The following is a 20393-nucleotide window of genomic DNA, read 5'->3' as shown; positions in this document are numbered from 1 at the left end:
CATTGTTAAATCAGAATAACAATTTACTGTTTTTTACCATTCTGCAAAATACAGAGTGTTTTTAAATAAACGTTAAAATGTATAGATACTTACGTAATAGAAAATAGATGTTGTACAGGGCGTCAATAAGTTATATTTCATGAATGAAATATCATGACGTCACTTTTACTTTTCCTCCCTAGGGAGGAAAAGTACAACTTTGCTCCCTACAATCAGGTCCGGAAAAGTATACTTTCGGTAGAGGTAGGTGGAAAAATCTATAACATGGTTGAATTAACAATCAGAAGTTATGAAATTGCTAGAAAACAAAAGATTGTTGTTTATTATGCCTCCCTAGATATTAGATCTTAGTAACTCGTCTGAGTCGATAGCAATGAACGTGGCGTGTTTCTGTTTATGTGTCTTATCGCTTGTTATTCAAACTATATAACGAAATAGTTGATATTTTATCTTAACTAAAATAGAAGGAGATAAAAATGCTTCTACGTCATTCGTTTTTTTGCTTAATATTCAATGACATTGAATGCAAAGTTGATAATTTTGACAATGTACCTACATACTTCATTTAATCCATTGAAATGTTACATTTAGGGTTGCGTTTTTTAGAGGACGCAATTTTATTTTTTTAATGTGTAGGGGGGTCAGTAGAAACTTAAGTTCAAGTTTGTGCGGTCGCCACCATTGTCATCTTGCCGTTATCTTGAAAAAAGAGGTGTAACACAAGATGCAGCCCGTTTTCACAGTCTCCGAGTGTATCACCAGATTCAGTCATGGCTCGGTAAACATTGTGATCCACAAGATTGCGGTTGGAAAAAGTATGGTAAATTTTGGATACCAATCCAAACTTTCAAGCCTCTAGCATCCCTCGAGCTGATGAGATTAATCTTTTACATATGCAAAGGAAACTGTGGACGTGCGTATGGTTTCCGAAAAGCAGGCCTCAAATGTTCAGCAGTGTGTCTCCATTGTGGTGGTGAAAGCTGCAGCAACATCGTGGACATATCAACATTAATTGAAGAAAATGAATTGTAAGATGAATTACCGACAATGACGCCAACGCTAACTCTCATACCACAAAAATTTACCTCGGATACTGATTCAGATCTTGACTCGCAGCATGGACCATTGAAGAGAATGAAAAAATAATTGTTATGATAGACCTTTTTCAATATATAATAATAAACAATATTATTTTTTCTAGAAATTGCCCGTGGATTAGGCCTTCTGGGGGTACCACATAAAAAAACGCGCCTTCAGACTCTACCTCATAGGTTGTGCGGAAAAGGGTCAAAATAGTTTAATAATAGCATAGAAATGTTAAGATCATAATAAATTGTATGAATAAAAAAATATATAGATAGAAAAGTAAGCCTAACGTTTTGTAACTGTAACAACTTTATAGTGGAAATTGTTCGTTGAAAAACCCTCTATAAAATTGATGGGATGTCATTTTATTGTAAAACGAAGTGAAAAAAAGTTATAACCTCCTAAAGGAAACTTTACACAACATTTTCACTTATTAAACGCTTTCATTTAATTCAATAGTTTGCGTCAAATCTTTAGACGTTAATTTGACTGCCTTTTCTTCAATGCAAATAAATGAAAATTTGCAGACATATGCATTCGCGGGAACAATACACGAATAGTCAATAAAAAAAATTTTTCATGTTTATTAATTGTTTAAATAAAAAAAACGATTTTAATGGAAAACGCTTAAATTCTCTTGTTTTTTACAATATAAAAACTTAAAACTTTTACGGATTGTATAGCTAATGATATGAACAATACATAATTTCACTTTTTACGTTAATTGTTTACGTTATGCTTCATTAATAAACAATAAAGTTTTAAATTTTTTGCCGATTCCGACTACTTTCATGTTTGTACATCATATGTTTTATACATATTTTAATAAACATGACGTTATATTTTAATGTTTGAAAAGTGTAAGACTAAAAAGTAAAAAATAAAAAAATATAAAAAAAAAATTTAAGAAACGCTTTTCTTTAGTTACGAGTGACTAAAATTAAAAATATTATAAAAAAAATCAACTAAAAAGCAAAAAATAAAAAAAAATTGAAAAAATCTAACACATTCGTTAAAGAAAAGCGTGGGGTGAAAACCGTTTATTCGATGAACACGCGCCATGCTTTTCTTTGACGGATGTGTTAGATTTTTTCAATTTTTTTTTTATTTTTTGCTTTTTAGTTGATTTTTTTATAATACATATTTTTAATTTTAGTCACTCGTAACTAAAGAAAAGCGTTTCTTAAAAAAAATTTTTTTTCATATTTTTTTTTGCTTCTAGCTTCTTTTTTTTTCTTTGCAGAAAAGCTGCACAGATGATGTGTTAAACCAGGTTCTGAGGGTCTTTAAACAGGATATTTTTCTTCTTTCTGGACCAAATAGTTTTCCTTGCAGGATGGCTTGTAGGATAGCATGATAACATACCTGGATTCATTTCGCATAATGTGTCCGAAGTATTGTAGCTTCTATTCAAGGTTTCTTTTTCTTCTTCTTCTTTCTCATAATCCTTAGTGCCCTTCAGGGCGTCGGATGTCTTTTTAAGAAAACTAAATTTTGGCTATTTTGAGAACCGGTTGAGCTATGGAATCAATTAAGGATATAAACCGTGTAGCCTTTTTTGTTATGAAACAATAAATAAATAAAATAAAGAACACAGTCAGTCAGTATACTACTTTTATCCTTTACTTTTGCCTCTGACGATTACTACTTATCATCCTTTTTTATTTTCGTAGGTTTCACTCCGAATTTATGCCAGATATAATTAAGTTGATGTTTTCTCATGCATTTAACACGTTGCATTGATAATAATCTAGCAGTGCAAACAAAACATTTCAAAACTTTTTCATTCCAAAATAGGAAATAACTCATATTGTTTCTTAAACAAATTAGGAGAATAATGTGCTTATTATATTAATGAGTAAAAAAAGAAAACATTTTAAGTTTATCTATACATAAATGAAGATAACAAATAGTTTATCGTTATGCTTTTTAAGATAATACTATTTGTTGCATGGTATTAAAAGGTGCATTGTATGAGCATTTATGATCAATAACAACAGGTTAGAAGAGAATATTTTATAACACCTTAGCACGTAGTGTAATGACCTGTGGAACAGAGAATTGGGTGATAAACGAAACAGGTCCAAAATTACAACAACAGAAATGAAGTTTATAACTTAGAATAGATCGCATTAGAAATGAGGAGATAAAATGAAAAATGACAGTAGAACAAGACATACTCAGCTAAATCGAAGAAACACGTTTAATTTGGTATGGACATGTGAGAAGAGCAGATTGTACAAGGTGGATTTCAAAGATTACGGATTGGAGCCCAATAGGAAAGAGAAGAAAAGGTAGACCCCGAAGGTCATGGAGGGATGAAGTGGACGAGACCATGGAAAGACACGACCTTAAAGATGGAGAATGGCAGAACAGAAAGGTTGGTTGAAAAAAGGAAGGCGGCGACAGCTGTAAAAATCCTTATATAGATAGAACAATAGGTACAATATTGACTGTATCCCGAATAAAGTACGTATCTCCTAGTCCCATGATACGGGAAACAATACTTTGGCTTATCCATAGCAATCCTGGTCTATACATAAAAATAACTTCTCCAATGCAACAAAAATTATACTGATGGCATCTTCTTAGGAAAAATGTTCCTTGAAAGATTCTGTGGTGGGCACTCGATAAGAAAGGAATCCCCGCTGTGAATATGTAAAGATTTTGAGAGACATGCATGGGGCATGAGGGGCAACAACCAGTAGTGGGACAGGTCTGAGACAGACTGATAAATTTCATGTGAAAGTAGGATTGCACCAAGGCTCAGTGATTAGTCCTTATTTATTCTCATTATTATTGGATAAGAGAGAAAACAAAAGTTAGATGTGTTAGACAAGAAGTTGTAAAATTGAAATGGAGATTTTCCGGACACAATATAAGACAAAAAGAAGACCGATTGAACAGAATTCTTATAAATTGGAGACCGTGAGAATATAAACTAAGCAGACGAAGGCTCCACATGAGATCGGCAGATGATATTAAGAAGCTTTGTCAAAAATAAAACACCTGAAGATAACTTCCAAAGCAAATTATATTATTTTGGAAATAATCAAAAATATTAACAAATTAAATAGAGATTTAAAAAAATACGGTTATTGTGGGTCAAAGGACACAGCGGAATTATGGGTAATGAACTCGTGGATTCCTTAGCTAAGCAGGCTCTAAAAGAAGGGACATATATTATATTGACTACAAATGTACACCTGCAGAAATTAAAAATATTAGCACTAATATATATATAAAATAATCTGGAGCAAAGAATTTGAGGAAATTAAAAAAGGTATGTACTATAAAGAAATTCAATGTACAATACCATCAAGACCATGGTTTGCACTGACAACTCTTCCAAAATACGCAGTGAGACAAATATGCTGTTTAAGATTTAACCATGCATTGATTCCAACATATCTACATAAAATTCATTTAAGAGACAATCCATATTGTCAATGTGGAGAAATAGGTGATGCTGAACATATGATTTTAAATTGCCCTCTAATACAAATAAATATAAATATGTTTATAAGTTAATTATACAGTTGTAAAAATATAACACACCCAATAAATTTAAAATATATATTATCACAAATTAATAATACAGAATTAATGCAATTATTTATAGAACATATTAAAAATAAAAAATAAAATTATGAACTAACTAACGTAAAGACCGAAATTAAAATCTATTATAATATATAAGTAAACCTGTGTTTTTGCCTGATGTGGTATTCCCACTGACCAGTGGTCATTCCTTATAAAGTATGTAGAATAAGTAGGATAGAAAATGTTAAGTAGATAGGTATAGAAAAATATATTGTAAAATAAATGAGCAAAATTGGTGAATCGGCGAATGAGCCGTGAAGGGCCCGTAGTCATACAACTCCAAGGAAAAAAAAAGAAGCACGTGATCTCTAGGTGGATGATTGTAGTGACAGACAGAGAAGAATGGAAAAGGATTGGGGAGGAATATGTCCAAAGATGGCCTGAAGAAGACTAATGAGATAGATAGATAGATAGTATTGGATTAGATAAGAGCGAAACTGCAGAGTAACATTCCCTGGTGCTTAATTATGCTGCTGATGTAGTGCTAGTAGGAAATAGTGAAAGCGACTTAGAATAGAAACTGGAACAGTATAGACAAGTTCTTCATCCAATACAAAAGAACTCATCCAATACGACGAATTGCTGATCTGCAGGTTTCTAGGAGAAATAGGAGAGAAAGACCACAGAAGACCTGGGGGAGACGCATAAGCAGGAAGCCATCCCGCATAGAGATACATTCAAAGAAAATGATGATATAGTTCTAATCGATATACTCAGCTTCTAATAGAAAAATTAGCTTCTTACCTATTCTTACAGACATTATCCTTTTAGTTCTAAAAATTCTATCGTCACATATATCATTGTAATTCTCCATTCTCGCAAAATACGCACAAATACCACACTAAAAATACACTAGAAAAAAGTGATTTCGCAAAAAATTATTTTGAATTACCAGTTCGCCCACAATAATGCAACTGAAATAAAATAATATGTCTATCTATCTATATCAGACGGTGTTAATTACATCACGAGTTTGTGAATTAAGTATGTCAGTCAACGCCTCTAGTTTTGAGTGTGCTGAACGTGATGTAAAAATAATACAGCTGTGGCTACAACTACAACACAGTCGCCGATACCTAGACAATAGGTGTATTGGCTAAAATCTCTAGCTTCCTGAAACAGTAGACAACGGATGGATAGATATACCTAGTTGTTAACGCCTGAACCTTAAAATCGTGATAGAATTATGGCAAACTGTTTTGTCGTATAAATTGTCATATAAACGTTTTTCCCTCCAAAATTAGAAATCATAAAAATAGTCCTTTGAAATATTACATTTTTTTAGCTTGCATTTGTTAGTGTTAGAGGACGCAATTTTATTTTTTTAATGTGTGGGGGGGGGTCAGTAGAAGCTTAAGTTCAAGTTTGTGGGGTCGCCACCCTTGTCCCCAGGCCGCAATCTTGGAAAAAGGGGGGCAAAGGGTTATCGCGCTGTATCTCGTAAACTAGCAACCCTACTAGGTCTGGATCCCGCGTATGAAAAAAAAGTTGATTAATAGCAAGCTGAAAATTTGTTAATAGCTTAAGGGTGTCTAGTCGGATAAACTTTGATATATGGGAACACTGGAACAGGGGCAGTTTTAATTGTGGGACAGGTTAAAAATTTGAAACGGTCAGACCACGAAAACGGCACATTTATTTTGTCCGACAGAACAGACTTAAACTCTCCGAACAGAGATTAAACTCTCATGCAAAAATCAGACTGCTATTTATCACCTGTCATAATTCCTGTCATTTGACATATTCTACATATTACACTCATTCAAACACCCATTTGGTGATAATAGCAGTCTGACTTTTGCATGAGAGTTTAATCTCTGTTCGGAGAGTTTAAGTCTGTTCTGTCGGACAAAATACATGTGCCGTTTTCGTGGACAATGAAAATAAAAGTATAGACTCGATTAGTGATAAGATTAGGTTTAGGAGTTCAAATGTTAAACATAATAATAGAAATAGGATGGGTGGTGGAAATATTGGTAGTATAGGTAGTATAAATAGTAGTAGTAGTAGTAATAACAATAATGGAAAATCAAATACTAGTTTTGTAAATGAAGAATCAGAACAAATAGGAATAGCAACATGGAACGTGACCTCTCTAAATGGAAAGGAAATAGAAATAACTGAAGAAATGGAAAAAATGGGTATCCAAATAATGGGAATAAGTGAAACAAAAAAGGTAGGAGGAGGGCACATAAATCTAAATGAGGAATATAGTCTTTATTATTCAGGAGTACCGCAGGGACAAAGAGCAAAGGAAGGAGTTGGTATAATAGTAAATAAGAGACTAGAACCAAGAATAACACACTATGAAACATTATCATCTAGAATTATAACAATCCAAATGGACCTAAAAGACAAAATAGGATTCATACAATTATATGGACCAACTGAAGGCAGAGATGAAGAAACGATGACAGAATTCTACAATGAACTCCAAAGAGCACTAGACAAATTAAGAGAATCGAGAGAGAAAATCATAATTTTAGGAGATTGGAATTCAAGAGTGGGCAAGGATGTCAACAAAGGATTAGGATGCATTGGAAAATACGGAGAGGAATGTTTGAACAGGAATGGTGTCAAAATGCTAGATTTCTGCCAAGCAAATGACCTACTAATAGGAAACACATTTACAAACCAAAACATCGAAGACAAATATACGTTCGTGGCGGAAGAGAGAAGAGCGAAAAGTTTGATAGATTACATAGTTTATACGATAAACCTAGAAGATAAAATACATAACGTCTTAACTGAAAAGGAACCGGAACTAGCTACAGAGCACAGGATGGTTACTGCAAAACTCGAGGATGAAAAAATAAAGGAGGTGGAAAGAAAAGATTACCAAAGAGTAAAAGTAAATAAGCTCAAATTAGAACAGGTGCGCGAACATTACAAAAAAGAAACAAATAGAAGATTAAGACAACTAGAAAACCAAAAAGAGGCATGGACACTGGAAGAAAGATAGAACGCCTTCAAAGTAGTCATAAAGTCTACAGCAACAGAAATATGTGGAATCAGAAAACATAACAAACTCCATAAAAGAACGAGATGGTGGAACAATGAAGTTAAAACAGCAGTGAAGAAAAAGAAAATAGCATGGAAAAAATACATTGAGACCGAACTGGAAGAAGATAAAGAAGAATACAAAAGGCTGAGACGATTAGCGAAAAACACCATAAAACAAGTAAAAACAAAAACGTGGGAAGAGTTTGGAGAAGAATTACAACAAAACTATGTAACAAATAATAGAAGCTTCTGGACAACAATCAGACATATGAAGAAAGGAAAACATAAAGAAATAACAGCCGTAAGGGATACAACAAACCAAATCCAAACAACTCCAGAACAAATAGCTAAAGTATGGAAAGAATACTATGAAAACAAATTTAGAAATGCAATAATAGATGATAGAAATGAAACATATCAAGATAACGAGAACAAAGAATTAGAGCAAATAAATAGAGAAGAAGTAATATTGGAAGTATCAAACGTAAAAATAGGTAAAGCTGGAGGGGATGATGACATAGACCCGGAAATGGTCAAGTACATGGGAGAAGAAGGGATAAACTGGTTGTTGAAAATATACAAAGAGGCATGGGAAAAGCAGCAAATCCCAAAAGACTGGCAAAGTAACCTTATAGTGCCAATATACAAAAAGGGAGAACACGTCAACTGCGAAAATTATAGAGCAATATGTTTATCATCGGTATGTTTTAAAATATACACGAAAATAGTAGAAAAGAGGCTAAGACAAGAGGTAGAAAAAGAACTGGGAGAAGAACAAGCAGCGTTTAGACCAGAAAGACAGACAAACGATAACATTTACATCATTAGAAATATAATAGAAAGAAGTATTGACTCGGGGGGAAAGCTCATTCTAGCATTCATAGATCTAAGGGCAGCATTCGACTCTATAGAAAGACAAATTATATGGAAATGCTTGCAGAACATGAAAGTACCAAGTACACTGATAAAAATAATTGAAAATATATACGGAGTAGTAAAAGGACGTGTACAGATAGCAGGAGAAAGATCTGAAGAATTCAATTGGGAAAGAGGTATCAAGCAAGGAGACAGTCTTAGTCCGCTACTATTCATAATAGTCATGAATGAATTGACTAGAAATACTGGAGAAAGAACGAACCAAATACAGACAACAATAGGATACCAAAGATTACAGCCAATAAAAATATAAGCCCTATTGTATGCGGATGACATAGTCCTTATAGCAGATTCCGTGACAAAAATGCAAAAACTCATAAATATATGGACAGAAGAAATAGAGAAATTAAAAATGGAAATAAACATCGAGAAAAGTAAAATAATGGTCATCGGCGAAAAGGAAGAAAATGAAATAATTATAAAATGCAAAAATACTCAACTGGAAATAGTTACAGCATATGATTATCTTGGAAGTATTATTACCAATGATGGGAAAATAGACCTCGAAATAACAAACAGAACTAAAAAATCAAATAAACTGTACTACGCACTAGCGCCAATTCTGAGGAAAAAAGAATTGTCCCACGAAACAAAAATTAAAATATATAATACGATTGTGATACCGACGATACTGTATACAAGCGAAAATTGGACTTTACAGAAAAAGCATAATAGTAGGATAAATGCAATTGAGATGAGACATTTACGTGCTATAGCCGGAAAGACCAAATGGGATAGAATAAGAAATGAGACAATAAGAGGGATAACTAAACAGGAACCAATAATGAATAAAATAATAAAGAGGCAATTAAACTGGTATGGACATCTGATGAGAATGAAACCTAGTAGACTAGCAAGGAAAATTCACGAAACAAGGAATATTACAAAAAAGAAAAAAGGCAGGCCGAAGAAAAAATGGATACAGCAAATAGTAGAAGCAGGAAAAATCAAACAGAAAACGCTAGAAGAAATGAAACTAATAGCACAGGACCGAAAAGAATGGAAGAGATGGGTGAATATGTAGCTAAATTAAACCCAAATCCGACACCTGAAAGGGTATAAGGAAGGGGAGAAAGAAAGAAAGAAAAAATCTAACACATTCGTTAAAGAAAAGCGTGAGGCGAAAACCGTTTATTCGATGAACACGCGCCACGCTTTTCTTTGACGGATTTTTTAAATTTTTTTTATTTTTTGCTTTTTGATTGATTTTTTATAATATTTTTAATTTTAGTCACCCGTAACTAAAGAAAAGCGTTTCTTAAAAATTTTCTTTTCATATTTTTTTATTTATTCTTACAATTTATTATGATTTTAACGTTCCTATGCTATTATTAACCTATTTTTGATCCTTTTCCCCACAACCTATGAGGTAGAGTCTGGAGGCGCGTTTTTTTTGTGTCGTATTCCCAGTAGGCCTAATCCACCGACAATTTCTAGACAAAATAATATTATTTATTATTATAATATATTTAAAAAGGTCTATCATAGTTATTATTTTTTCATTTTTTCGATCTTCCAGGCTGCGAGTCAAGATCTGAATCAGTATCCGAGGTGAATATTTGTAGTATAATGGAATGTGGTATAACGTTGGCGTCACTATCGGTAATTCATCTTCCAATTCAATTCCTTCAATTAATGTTGATAGGTGATATGTCCACGATGTTGCTACAGCTTTCACCACTACAATGGAGGCACACTGCAGAACATTTGAGGCCTGCTTTTCGGCAACCGCATGCACTTCCAGTTCCCATTGCATCTACAAAATATGAATTTAATAAGCTCGGGGGTACTGGAGTCTTGGAAGTTTGTATTGGTATACAAAATTTTCCATGCTTTTTCCAGCCCCAATCTTTTGGATCACAATGTTTACCGAACCATGATCGAATCTGGTGATATACTCGGAGTCTGTGGAAACGGGCTGCATCTTGTGTTGGAGGAAGTGAGAAGAGACTAAATGAATTTTTGTCACTGTTTTAGCGAATCGTTTGTATCTCAGGGTTTCCAGAGAATCGTCTTTATTTCCGCCATATAGAGACGTTCGCCAACAACACTGAGTAAAGATGGTTTGACTTTCTAACTGACAAATGATTTTCCCCAGAGGTTTTTACAAATAAAACAACCACTCATGATGCACGCTTAAAAAAAGTAAAATGCATATCACAAAAATATAAATTTTACCCACAAGACTCACAATGGTATTATCGATAAAACTCAAAATATTCTTCACAATTTTTAATATGACTGTACGTAGCAAAATATGTAGCACAAATGTAAAAATAAGTAGAGGGGAACCGACGGCTGTGCCACCTAGGATAAATTACAATAATAACAGTAATAGCAGGCAGATACAATCACAGGCGTTTGAAACGAATGTTGGGCTGCGACAGGGAGATGCGCTGGCGTGTTTCCTCTTCAATATAGCTCTGGAAAAGGCTGTCAGAGGTCAGAGATGCCCGAATAGACAACAGAGGAAATATTTTTAATAAATCATCCCAAATTTTGGCATATGCAGATGACGTGGACCTAGTTGCCCGCACAACACGCAAACTAGAAGAAATGTATACCACGTTCTCAAATGCCTCAAAAAATATGGGCCTGAAAGTAAACGAGGAGAAAACTAAGATGATGGCATCAACACCCAACAATAGAGCCAGAAACATCGGTCACCAAGTCACTGTTGATAACTCTACCTTTGAAGTGGCGGACAAATTCACATACTTAGGCTCCCTGATCACCAAGGAGAACGTCATGACGAAAGAAATCAAGCGAAGGATAATCCTAGCGAACAAATGCTATTTTGGACTGAGTAGACATATGAGAAGCAGAAACTTAAGCCAAAAAACAAAAATAACCATATACAAAACCCTTATACAATCAGTGTTGACATATGGATCGGAGACATGGACCATCTCCAAGGCAGATGAAAACCTTCTGCTTATATTTAAACGAAGGATCCTGAGAGGAATATTCGGTGGCATCTGTGAAAATGGTATTTGGAGGAGGAGGTACAACTACGAGGTATACCACAGATATAAACATATCTTTGGTGGTAACGACGTAGTATCTGTTATAAGAATAGGAAGACTAAGATGGGCAGGACATCTAGCAAGATCACAGCATAACAACCCTCCTAGGAGAATCCTTATGACACAACCTGTGGGAAGTAGAAATAGGGGTAGGCCAAAACTTAGATGGAAGGATGGTGTAGATGAGGATGGGAGAAAAATAGGCGCAGCAAACTGGCAACGGTTGGCAATGGATAGGACTGACTGGCGTAATAGACTTGGGAAGGTCGAGGCTCTTTCATAGGACTGTAGCACCATTGATGACGATGAATAGCAGGCAGATGTTCAGTCCAGTTCGGAAGAAGAATGACGTAATTGCAAATTTTGTCAATTCATGTCTATTGCGCAATTAACTTCTAAAATACTATGTACAGATAATACAAAAACGACAGAACTGTAACTATGTGCTGAGCCACTAAAGGGTAGTTGAGTCGTTATTGAAATACGCGCTATGTTAGACCTTGTCTCAGATGCATAATGACGCAACTGTAGATAGGATTGAAAATGGGGGGATTAAAATAAGATAATGAAATTCAAACCAATATCGATGAAAATAAAAGCCGTCGCCGTCGTTGTAAGAATAAACGCAATACCAATACTCCTGGACGATAACTCTTCATTTAATATTTAATCCCTATTTTAAATATTTAAAAATTGTTTTTTGCTCTTCTGAAGAATTTTGCTTTGTGCAGTTGGGTCATTCTTCTTCCGGACCGACGATTTGTCCTCAAACAACTACTTGGGTCTTTTCTATTTGCTTAGGGTTCTAAGTTTTGTAGTGGTAAGAAAGGTCAAAAATAGTTTAATACATAATAGCACAGGAATGTTAAGATCATAATAAATTGGATGAATAAAAAAATATATAGATAGAAAAGTAAGCCTAACGTTTTGTTTCTATTATTTCCGTATGAGCGTTGGAGAATCTGGTCAAGTCTGAAGCGGTGTAAAACCTAGATAAATAAATAAAATTAAACAACTTTATAGTGAAAATTGCTCCTTGAAAAACCCTCTACAAAATTGCTATGATGTCATTTTATTGTAAAATGAACTGAAAAATGAAAAAATGTTATAAGCTCCAAAAGGAAACTTGTTATAAAATTTTCACTTATTTTTGTTTATAACTTCTTTGTTGGTCACTTGAGGATAAAAAGTAATAAAAATAAAATTGCAGCAAATTTAATTTACTACATTTTATGTCTCATTAAATTTTCTGTGGGGTTGCTGGTTTACGAGATACAGCGCGAAAACTCTTTGCACCCCTTTTTCCAAAATGGCGACCGGGGGACAAGGGTGGCGACCTCACAAACTTGAACTTAAGCTTTTACTGACCCCCTCCCCCAACCCATTAAAAAAATAATGCAACTCTAAATGTAACATTTCAATGGACTAAAAGCTTTATCTGCTAGATACTAGACCAATGTGTGATGATAACTCCGGAATACAAAACTGTTAACACTAAGATAGCGATAAGCCAAGACTAATCAATACAGAAAATATTTCGTTACTTTATTTATTTACTCGTATCGGATAAGTGTATGACAGTAGTATTTGGCAAAAGACGGAAATCGTCACGTTAAAAATGTTTGAATTGGCGCCAATTGAAAAAAAACACTTCTTATTATATAATCATTAAATTTATTGCTTGGTACAATTTTAAAAATAGATAATCTACTACGTATCTACGTTCGTCTGAAAAGACGGACTAATAATTTCCTCTTTGTATTTTCTCGACTTATCAAATACACGACTCCAAGAAATTAACGCACCACCTTAAAAATCGGTCATTTTTCATGTCTCGAATTTCCTAAACCTGTTGCCGATTTAAGTGCCTTTTTTAATATGTTACAGCCTTATTCTTTAACAATATCGCTGTGATAATATTGTTACTAGACAGGTAAATTGTCATTGTATACTGTACCGTATACCGGGTTTACCAACCAAACTAAGTATGTTTTTCTCAAAGTTCACCACACCCGCACCCTGTGGAATATTCTAGCATTTATAAAATACTGAAATTAAAAGCCAACTATAGCCTCAGGTTTTCTTAACATTCTGTTTTTTTTTATTCATTCGCTTGTTGGATAATAAAAAAGTTAGGTACTTTAACAACTAGCCTTGTTCTTCGTGAATACAGGGTGTTTTTAAATAAATATGGCAAACTTTAAATGGCAATTCTGAATGAAAAAATAATGACAGTTTGCTTTATAAACATATGTCCGCAAATGCTTCGTTTCCGAGATACGGGATGTTGAAATTTTTCTTACAAACTGATGATTTATTTATTGCTCTAAAACCGGTTGAGATATGCAAATGAAATTTGGTGGGTAGTTATTGCACATTGTTTGACATACAATTAAGAATTTTATATCCTCCATTGGCGCGCATAGGGGTCATATTACCCGTATGCACACTATAGGTGAATATAAAATTCTTAATTGTATGTTAAAAAATGCACAATAACTACCTCTTAAAACTAAATTTCATTTGCATATCTCAACCGGTTTTAGACCAATAAATAAATCATCAGTTTGCAAGAAAAATTTCGACATCCCGTATCTCGAAAATGAAGCATTTGCGGACATAAGTTTATAAAGTAAACTGTCATTTCTTTTTCATCTATCTAGAATTATTAAAGTTTGTATTGATGAAAAACATGGCTAGTTGTTAAAGTACCTAAATTTTTTATTATCCAACATAAGCAAATGAATCACAAAACCAAATGTTAAGAAAACATTTAGTAAGGTTTTAATTTTAGTATTTTATAAATAATGCTAGAATATTACACAGGGTCACGCGAACGTTGAGAAAAAATCACAGTTTGATTAATACACAGTACACCCGGTATAAAATGACAACTTACCTTTCTAGCAACAATATTACAGCGATGTTGTTAAAGAATATGGCTATACCAGATTTAAAAAATCACTTAAATCGGACAACAGGTTTAGGAAATTCGAGACATCAAAAATGACCCATTTTAAGGTGGTGCGTTCATTTCTTTGGAGTAGTGTATGTGGGATTTTATTGCAAAGAATTGTGCAAATTTTCAATTGATGAAAAAAAAAATAAAGTTTTTTTATGAAAGTCACTACACACAAGTATTTGTTATAAAATAGGGTTGAAATTGAGAAATTAATTGTACGTTTTCATTTGTTTCGAAAGGGATACGAGTATAGAAATAGGTTTTTTGTTTTCCTGGAAATGAGTTTTTTCTACGCGGTAATTATTACCTGTTTCTTTGTATTAAATTATAGGCCTGGATCACGCGTACAAAAAAAGTTTATTAATATCAAGCTGAAAATTTGTTAATGGCTTAACGGTGTCTAGTCGGACAAACTTTGATGTACGGGAACACTGGAATAGGGGAAGATTTAATTGTGGAACAGGTTACAGGTTTCGAACGTCAGACTATGAAAACATCCCATGGTATTTTGTTGGGCAGAACTTTTTACAACCAATATAATTCTTGTCATTTAACATGTTCTACGTGTCGGACTTATTAAAATGCCCAACATATTTGGCGGACAAACATTTTTTCATATATTATATAAAGTTTGCTATTGAATAAACTTAAAAACAACCAGCTATGGCCCATTCCACGAACATACGCCTGTTTTGGATTACTTTGACAACGAATATTTTACTGTGCAACAAAAGAAGTACGAAAGTAAATGGCGCTAATAATTATTCCAATAAACAACAATGTAATTTGCAATTTACTTTCGTTCTTCTTATTTTGCACAGTAAAATATTCGTTGTGTCGAAGTAATCCAAAACAGGCGTATGTTCATGGAATGGCCCATAGTTTTCACAATCATAAACTTGTCAGAAGAATGACACGTTCCACAATAATTAAAATCACGTTCCATAATTAAAACTACCCCTGTTCCAGTGTTCCCATAAATCAAAGTTTGCCCGACTCGACACCGTTAAGCTACCCAAGAAGCACTGAACTGATTTATTAAGTCTTTTAAGGATGCTTTAAAACTGTAGAATAAAACTAAAATTAAAACCATTTGGTTTTTAAGTAAACCTTAAGGTTGCAATAAAACCGCTTTCAGCACTCTGAAGGGCCCACTCTGAAAGAGGTCAATAAAACCAAAAATGAAAACCTTCTTAAAACTTTGTTTTCTTAAGTAACTGGTTTTAAAGCTGCTGTGAAGGTGCTTTTAAAACCATGTTAAAAGACACTTTTAGTGCAGACAGTTTTATAGCAAACTTAAAAAAGTTTCGTAAATGGAGACTTTTAAAGACGATTTACCATATAAATGATTCTTTAAACCCATATACTCCATATAGGCCAACAAATTTTTACATGTGTTATGATAGGTACATACGCATTTGTAATCATAAAATAATAAAAAGTACTTGGTTATTTCGGACTGTCAAAGTAGAAAAACACTTGCGCACCCAACTTTATTGATAATGTTAACAAAAAGAGGTCTAAATAACTCACGCGCCCTAAAATTTCTAACATTTGGCGATTAAAGAATAAAAATAATAAAAAAATTTAAATCCGAAAAATATTAATTTGAAAGAAAATTAATTTTATCTACAATTTTAATGTTTAAATGTTAAAATAAATCGAATTTATGTCTTTAAGTCGCTTATTTATAATTTTTATATAAGCCTTATATTGTAATCTATCATGGCTTCCAGCATCTCCAGAAAGCAATATGGCCGAAATCCAAATAAAACTATTTGGTCTATCGACAGAGAATTGATAAGATCAAATGGTTTTATTTTATACCTTGCCAAGAGCATATATCCTACATAAAAGCAAGGTTGCCTTGGAATTAAAACCGTTTAGTTTTAATGTTACTGTCAATAATGACACTCGGTTTTAATGTGAATCTAACCTAAAATCGAGGAGTCGCGCGTCGTAGTGCTGTGTGTGTTGTATTTTTCTTTTAAAATGACCAGTTCGTTTATATTTTAAGTACTTGCGACATATTTCTTCCACCTAACTGTAATTCCACTTTTTACAACACACTACACCACTGTTTCGCTCTAAAACAAATGGCCGACCATTTTGGACATAAAAGAAGAGGGGATGGGTTTAGTTTTAGTGTTTCTAATAAGAAGCATAGTTTAGTACGATAAACAAATTGATTCAGTTAAGAGCGTTTGGTTTTAATATAGCCTACTAATTGCTTTTAAGAAAGCAACTTTAAAGACAACTACAAAAATAGTTTTAAGGCATATGTTTTACTGACATAATAGTCTTGAGATCAAGTAGTTTTAATAATAGGTTTTATTAGTCATATTAGGAGAATCTTTAAAATTGCTTTAAAACTAAAAGGTAACAAACAAGAATCTAATAAAACCAAAGAGTCCGGAAGTTCTTTATAAAACTGATTAGTTTTAAAGTGATCTGAGAATAAACCATTTTAAAACTACAATAAGACAAATTATCTATTAAGATTAATTAGTCTTATTTGATACTCTTATTAGATACTTTAAAACTAGTGACAAATGCTTAACAGTTTTATAGTTCTGGCAGTATATCTACAAGGTAACTTTAAAACCATTGTCTTCTTATTTACCACAATAAAACCTTTATAAACCTAAAATAAAACTAAAATGTTTTTATTGTGCTACTTGGGTATGAATAAATTTTCAGATTGCTATTAATAAACTTTTTTTGGTACGCGGGATCCAGGCCTATTAAAGAATCAGAGAAAACAGCATGAATCTGGTTTAGTTCGCGCGGTAATTCATGAGATTGTGAAACGCGAACGCCAACCAAACAGCTTCTTGATATTGATATTGACCTTCACACTATCAATAAAACGTAACATTAGTCCGGAAGCCAAATACAGAAATCAATACAAAAATATATTTTGGAAAAACAAATTAAATAAATTATAGCATGCGTTCGTTTGACATCCCACAACATTTGAACAAAATTCCTGTTCGAAAAAAAAAAACATGTCTTAAATTATTTTCAAACTCCTTGATATCTTTCGTATTTATCACTATTAGTTCCAACTTAAAAGAGTTTTCTTAGCTGTTCCTTAAATTTCTCTGTACCTGTACCGGCTTTCACTAATTCTGCAGGGAAGTCACCAGTACCAAGGGATTTTCAATTTTTCAGGGATTTGTTTATTTCTTCCATCTCTTACTTACTTCTTTGTAATGGTGATGTTTATATGTATACCTAATAGCTATCTTGTTGTCTCCCATGTTAGTAAATTCTGGTCTTTGTTCTGTTAGTAATTTCTTAGTTAGTGTTATAGTGCTAGTGTTGTATTCTTTCAAGACAGGGTAAATAGTGCCGACTTACCAAAAGAATGGAAATTATCTATCATATCAACTATCCACAAAAAGGGCAGCAAGGGTCAGTGTGAAAATTACAGAGGAATTGCGGTAAACAGCACAATAAGTAAGATGTATGGGAAACTTATTAAGAACAAAACAGAAAATGATTATAGAAATAACGAAGCAGAGGAGCAAGCTGGCTTTAGAGCTGGGCCACAGTAGACTACCTGTACTCTATTACGCAAGTTATTAAGAAAAAAAAAGCCGCTAATAAAGAAGTTCACCTGGTATACGTAGACTTACAAAAAGCATATGACAGTGTGCCCCTTAGCAAACTATGGTCAAACCTACAGCAACATTAAACATAGTCTCATCAAAGCAGTCTAAAGTCTGTATAATGGAACGACTGCAAAAATTAAAACTGGATCAAGGATGTCTGAGGGATTTAAGGTCATGAGAGTATTGAATCAGAGTTGCTATATTTCGCCTACCCTTTTCAAAATTTATCTGGAACAAGCACTCAAGCTGTGGAAAAGAAAAGTAATGGCATGGGAATCCCTCTCAATGACGAGACAACACTATACGCTATATGTTTCGCTGATGACCAAATTCTGATTGCTCAGAATCATAACGACTTGAATTAAATGACGCGGAAGCTAATAGAAGAATATAACAAATGGGGTCCCGAGGTCAACATCAAGAAAACTGAAGCCATGTGTTTTGGAGGGACAAAGAAGTCCATTACATTAAACAATGGGGTAGAAATTAAGCACTGTGATGAATACAAGCACCTGGGCATGAAGATAACTCAAGATGGAACACTCAAGATGCTGCTATAAAAGACAGAAACATACACGGTAGAAAAACGATATCCATGATGGACGGCATTATGTGGGACCAAACAATATCTAAAGCGAACAAACAGCTTATATACAATACCATACTTAAAAGTGTAATCACATATGGCAGTGAAGTTTGGTCACTGAAACAAAGAACAGAGAAAATGTTACTACATAGTAACACAAATGGACTTCTGGAGAAGAGCAGCTGGCAAATCAAGGAGAGATCGGATACCAAATGAGAGAATACGAGAAATGATTGGAGTCACACATACAATAATTGATGATATAAAAACAAAACAACGGCCATGTACAGAGAATGCCAGATGACAGGATCCCTAATCAGATTTTGGCGTTAACACCACAAGGGAAAAAAGAGGAAGGTCGAGAAGAAGCTGGAGGGAGTGAATTGAAAAAGAACTAGAGGAAAGAGAAATACAAGTATCGACCATGAACAGAATAATTGAAGCATTGGAAATGTGGATTCATAGACGGATGCTAAAAATAATTTGGACAGCAAGAAAAGCTACTGAGGAAGTACCAGAGAACAATAACCTACTGTGGTTATTGTTCTCTGGAAGTACTAAGTAGAGTAGAACTCAACAAAGATAGAGAACTAGAGAGGTCGTATCTGGGACATATAGTGAAGAGAAATCGATATAGAATAGCTACTACAACTAATCCTCAACGGTAAAATAGAGGTCCGTAAAAGTGTAGAAAGAGTTTCTTGGTTAAAAAACATTCGTGAATGGACTCAGACCTCAGATATCAAATGCAGGACAATTATTCCATATCGAGAAGCCTTTGCAATGGTGATAGCCAACGTCGGATAATTCTGATATGGCATGTAAAGAAAAATAAAGTCACTCCTACAGAAATTCCTCCGTAATTCCTACAGAAATCCCTTGAGAGGCTAGAAAACCGGAATATAGATCGTATTCCTCTCCTTCGGTCGGCAATCATCATAGCTATTCGGATTTTGGAGACGGATGCTCTGAAAAGTACATTTGTTGTACATCCGTACCATTCTCTCAGGTTGCGCAGCCACGATATTCTGCGTCTCCCTAGGCTTCTTTTTCCTTGAATCTTTCCCTACACAATCAATTAGAGCAAGTTGTATCTCTCTCCACGTGTAATATGTCCGAGATATTCCAATTTTCTGGTTTAGATTGTATTCAAGACTTCCATTTCTTTATAAGATCTTCTCAGAACCTCTTTGTTTGTGACGTGTTCTGTCCCTGATATTTTCAGAATTCTTCTATACACTCACAACTCGAATGATTCCAGTTTTTTCATTGATGCCGCATTCAAGGTCCAAGCTTCCATTCCGTAAAACAAAGTCGAGAAAACGTAGGATCTAGCCAACCTAACTCTTAGCTCTAACTTTAGATCTCTTGTGCAGAGCACTTTTCTCATTTTGTTAAAATTCGCTCTAGCCTTTTCTATTCTAATTTTAATCTCCTGGAAGTAATCATTTGTGGAGTTGATCATTGTTCCAAGATATGCATATTGGTCTATTCGTTCGACATTGGTTTATATAAATATCTTGATTGAAGTCTAGGCACATTTGTATTAGGATATTAAGTGAGAAAAAAGCTTC

General features: G+C 33.8%; 1 protein-coding gene across 4 annotated transcripts in view; it reads right to left on the bottom strand.

The window, feature by feature from the left end:
* The window catches only part of LOC114325166 (6-phosphofructo-2-kinase/fructose-2,6-bisphosphatase), a 103638-nt gene that overhangs the window by 68026 nt on the left and 15219 nt on the right, over nt 1–20393 (bottom strand). Inside the window, exon 1 of one of the 4 annotated variants that reach the window (XM_028273170.2) lies at nt 5434–5616. The exons of 2 other annotated variants lie outside the window; for them this stretch is intronic. In XM_028273170.2, coding sequence (XP_028128971.1) covers nt 5434–5503 — 70 coding nt within the window. In that variant the 5' untranslated portion in view covers nt 5504–5616. Of the gene's footprint in view, nt 1–93; nt 372–5433; nt 5617–20393 lie in introns of those variants that run through there. One more of the 4 variants, XM_050648946.1, reaches the window with a different exon arrangement.

Source organism: Diabrotica virgifera, chromosome 4 (assembly GCF_917563875.1).
Source record: "Diabrotica virgifera virgifera chromosome 4, PGI_DIABVI_V3a".
In the NCBI taxonomy this organism is placed as follows: Eukaryota; Metazoa; Arthropoda; class Insecta; order Coleoptera; family Chrysomelidae; genus Diabrotica; species Diabrotica virgifera.
This window is presented reverse-complemented; position numbering and strand designations above follow the sequence as displayed.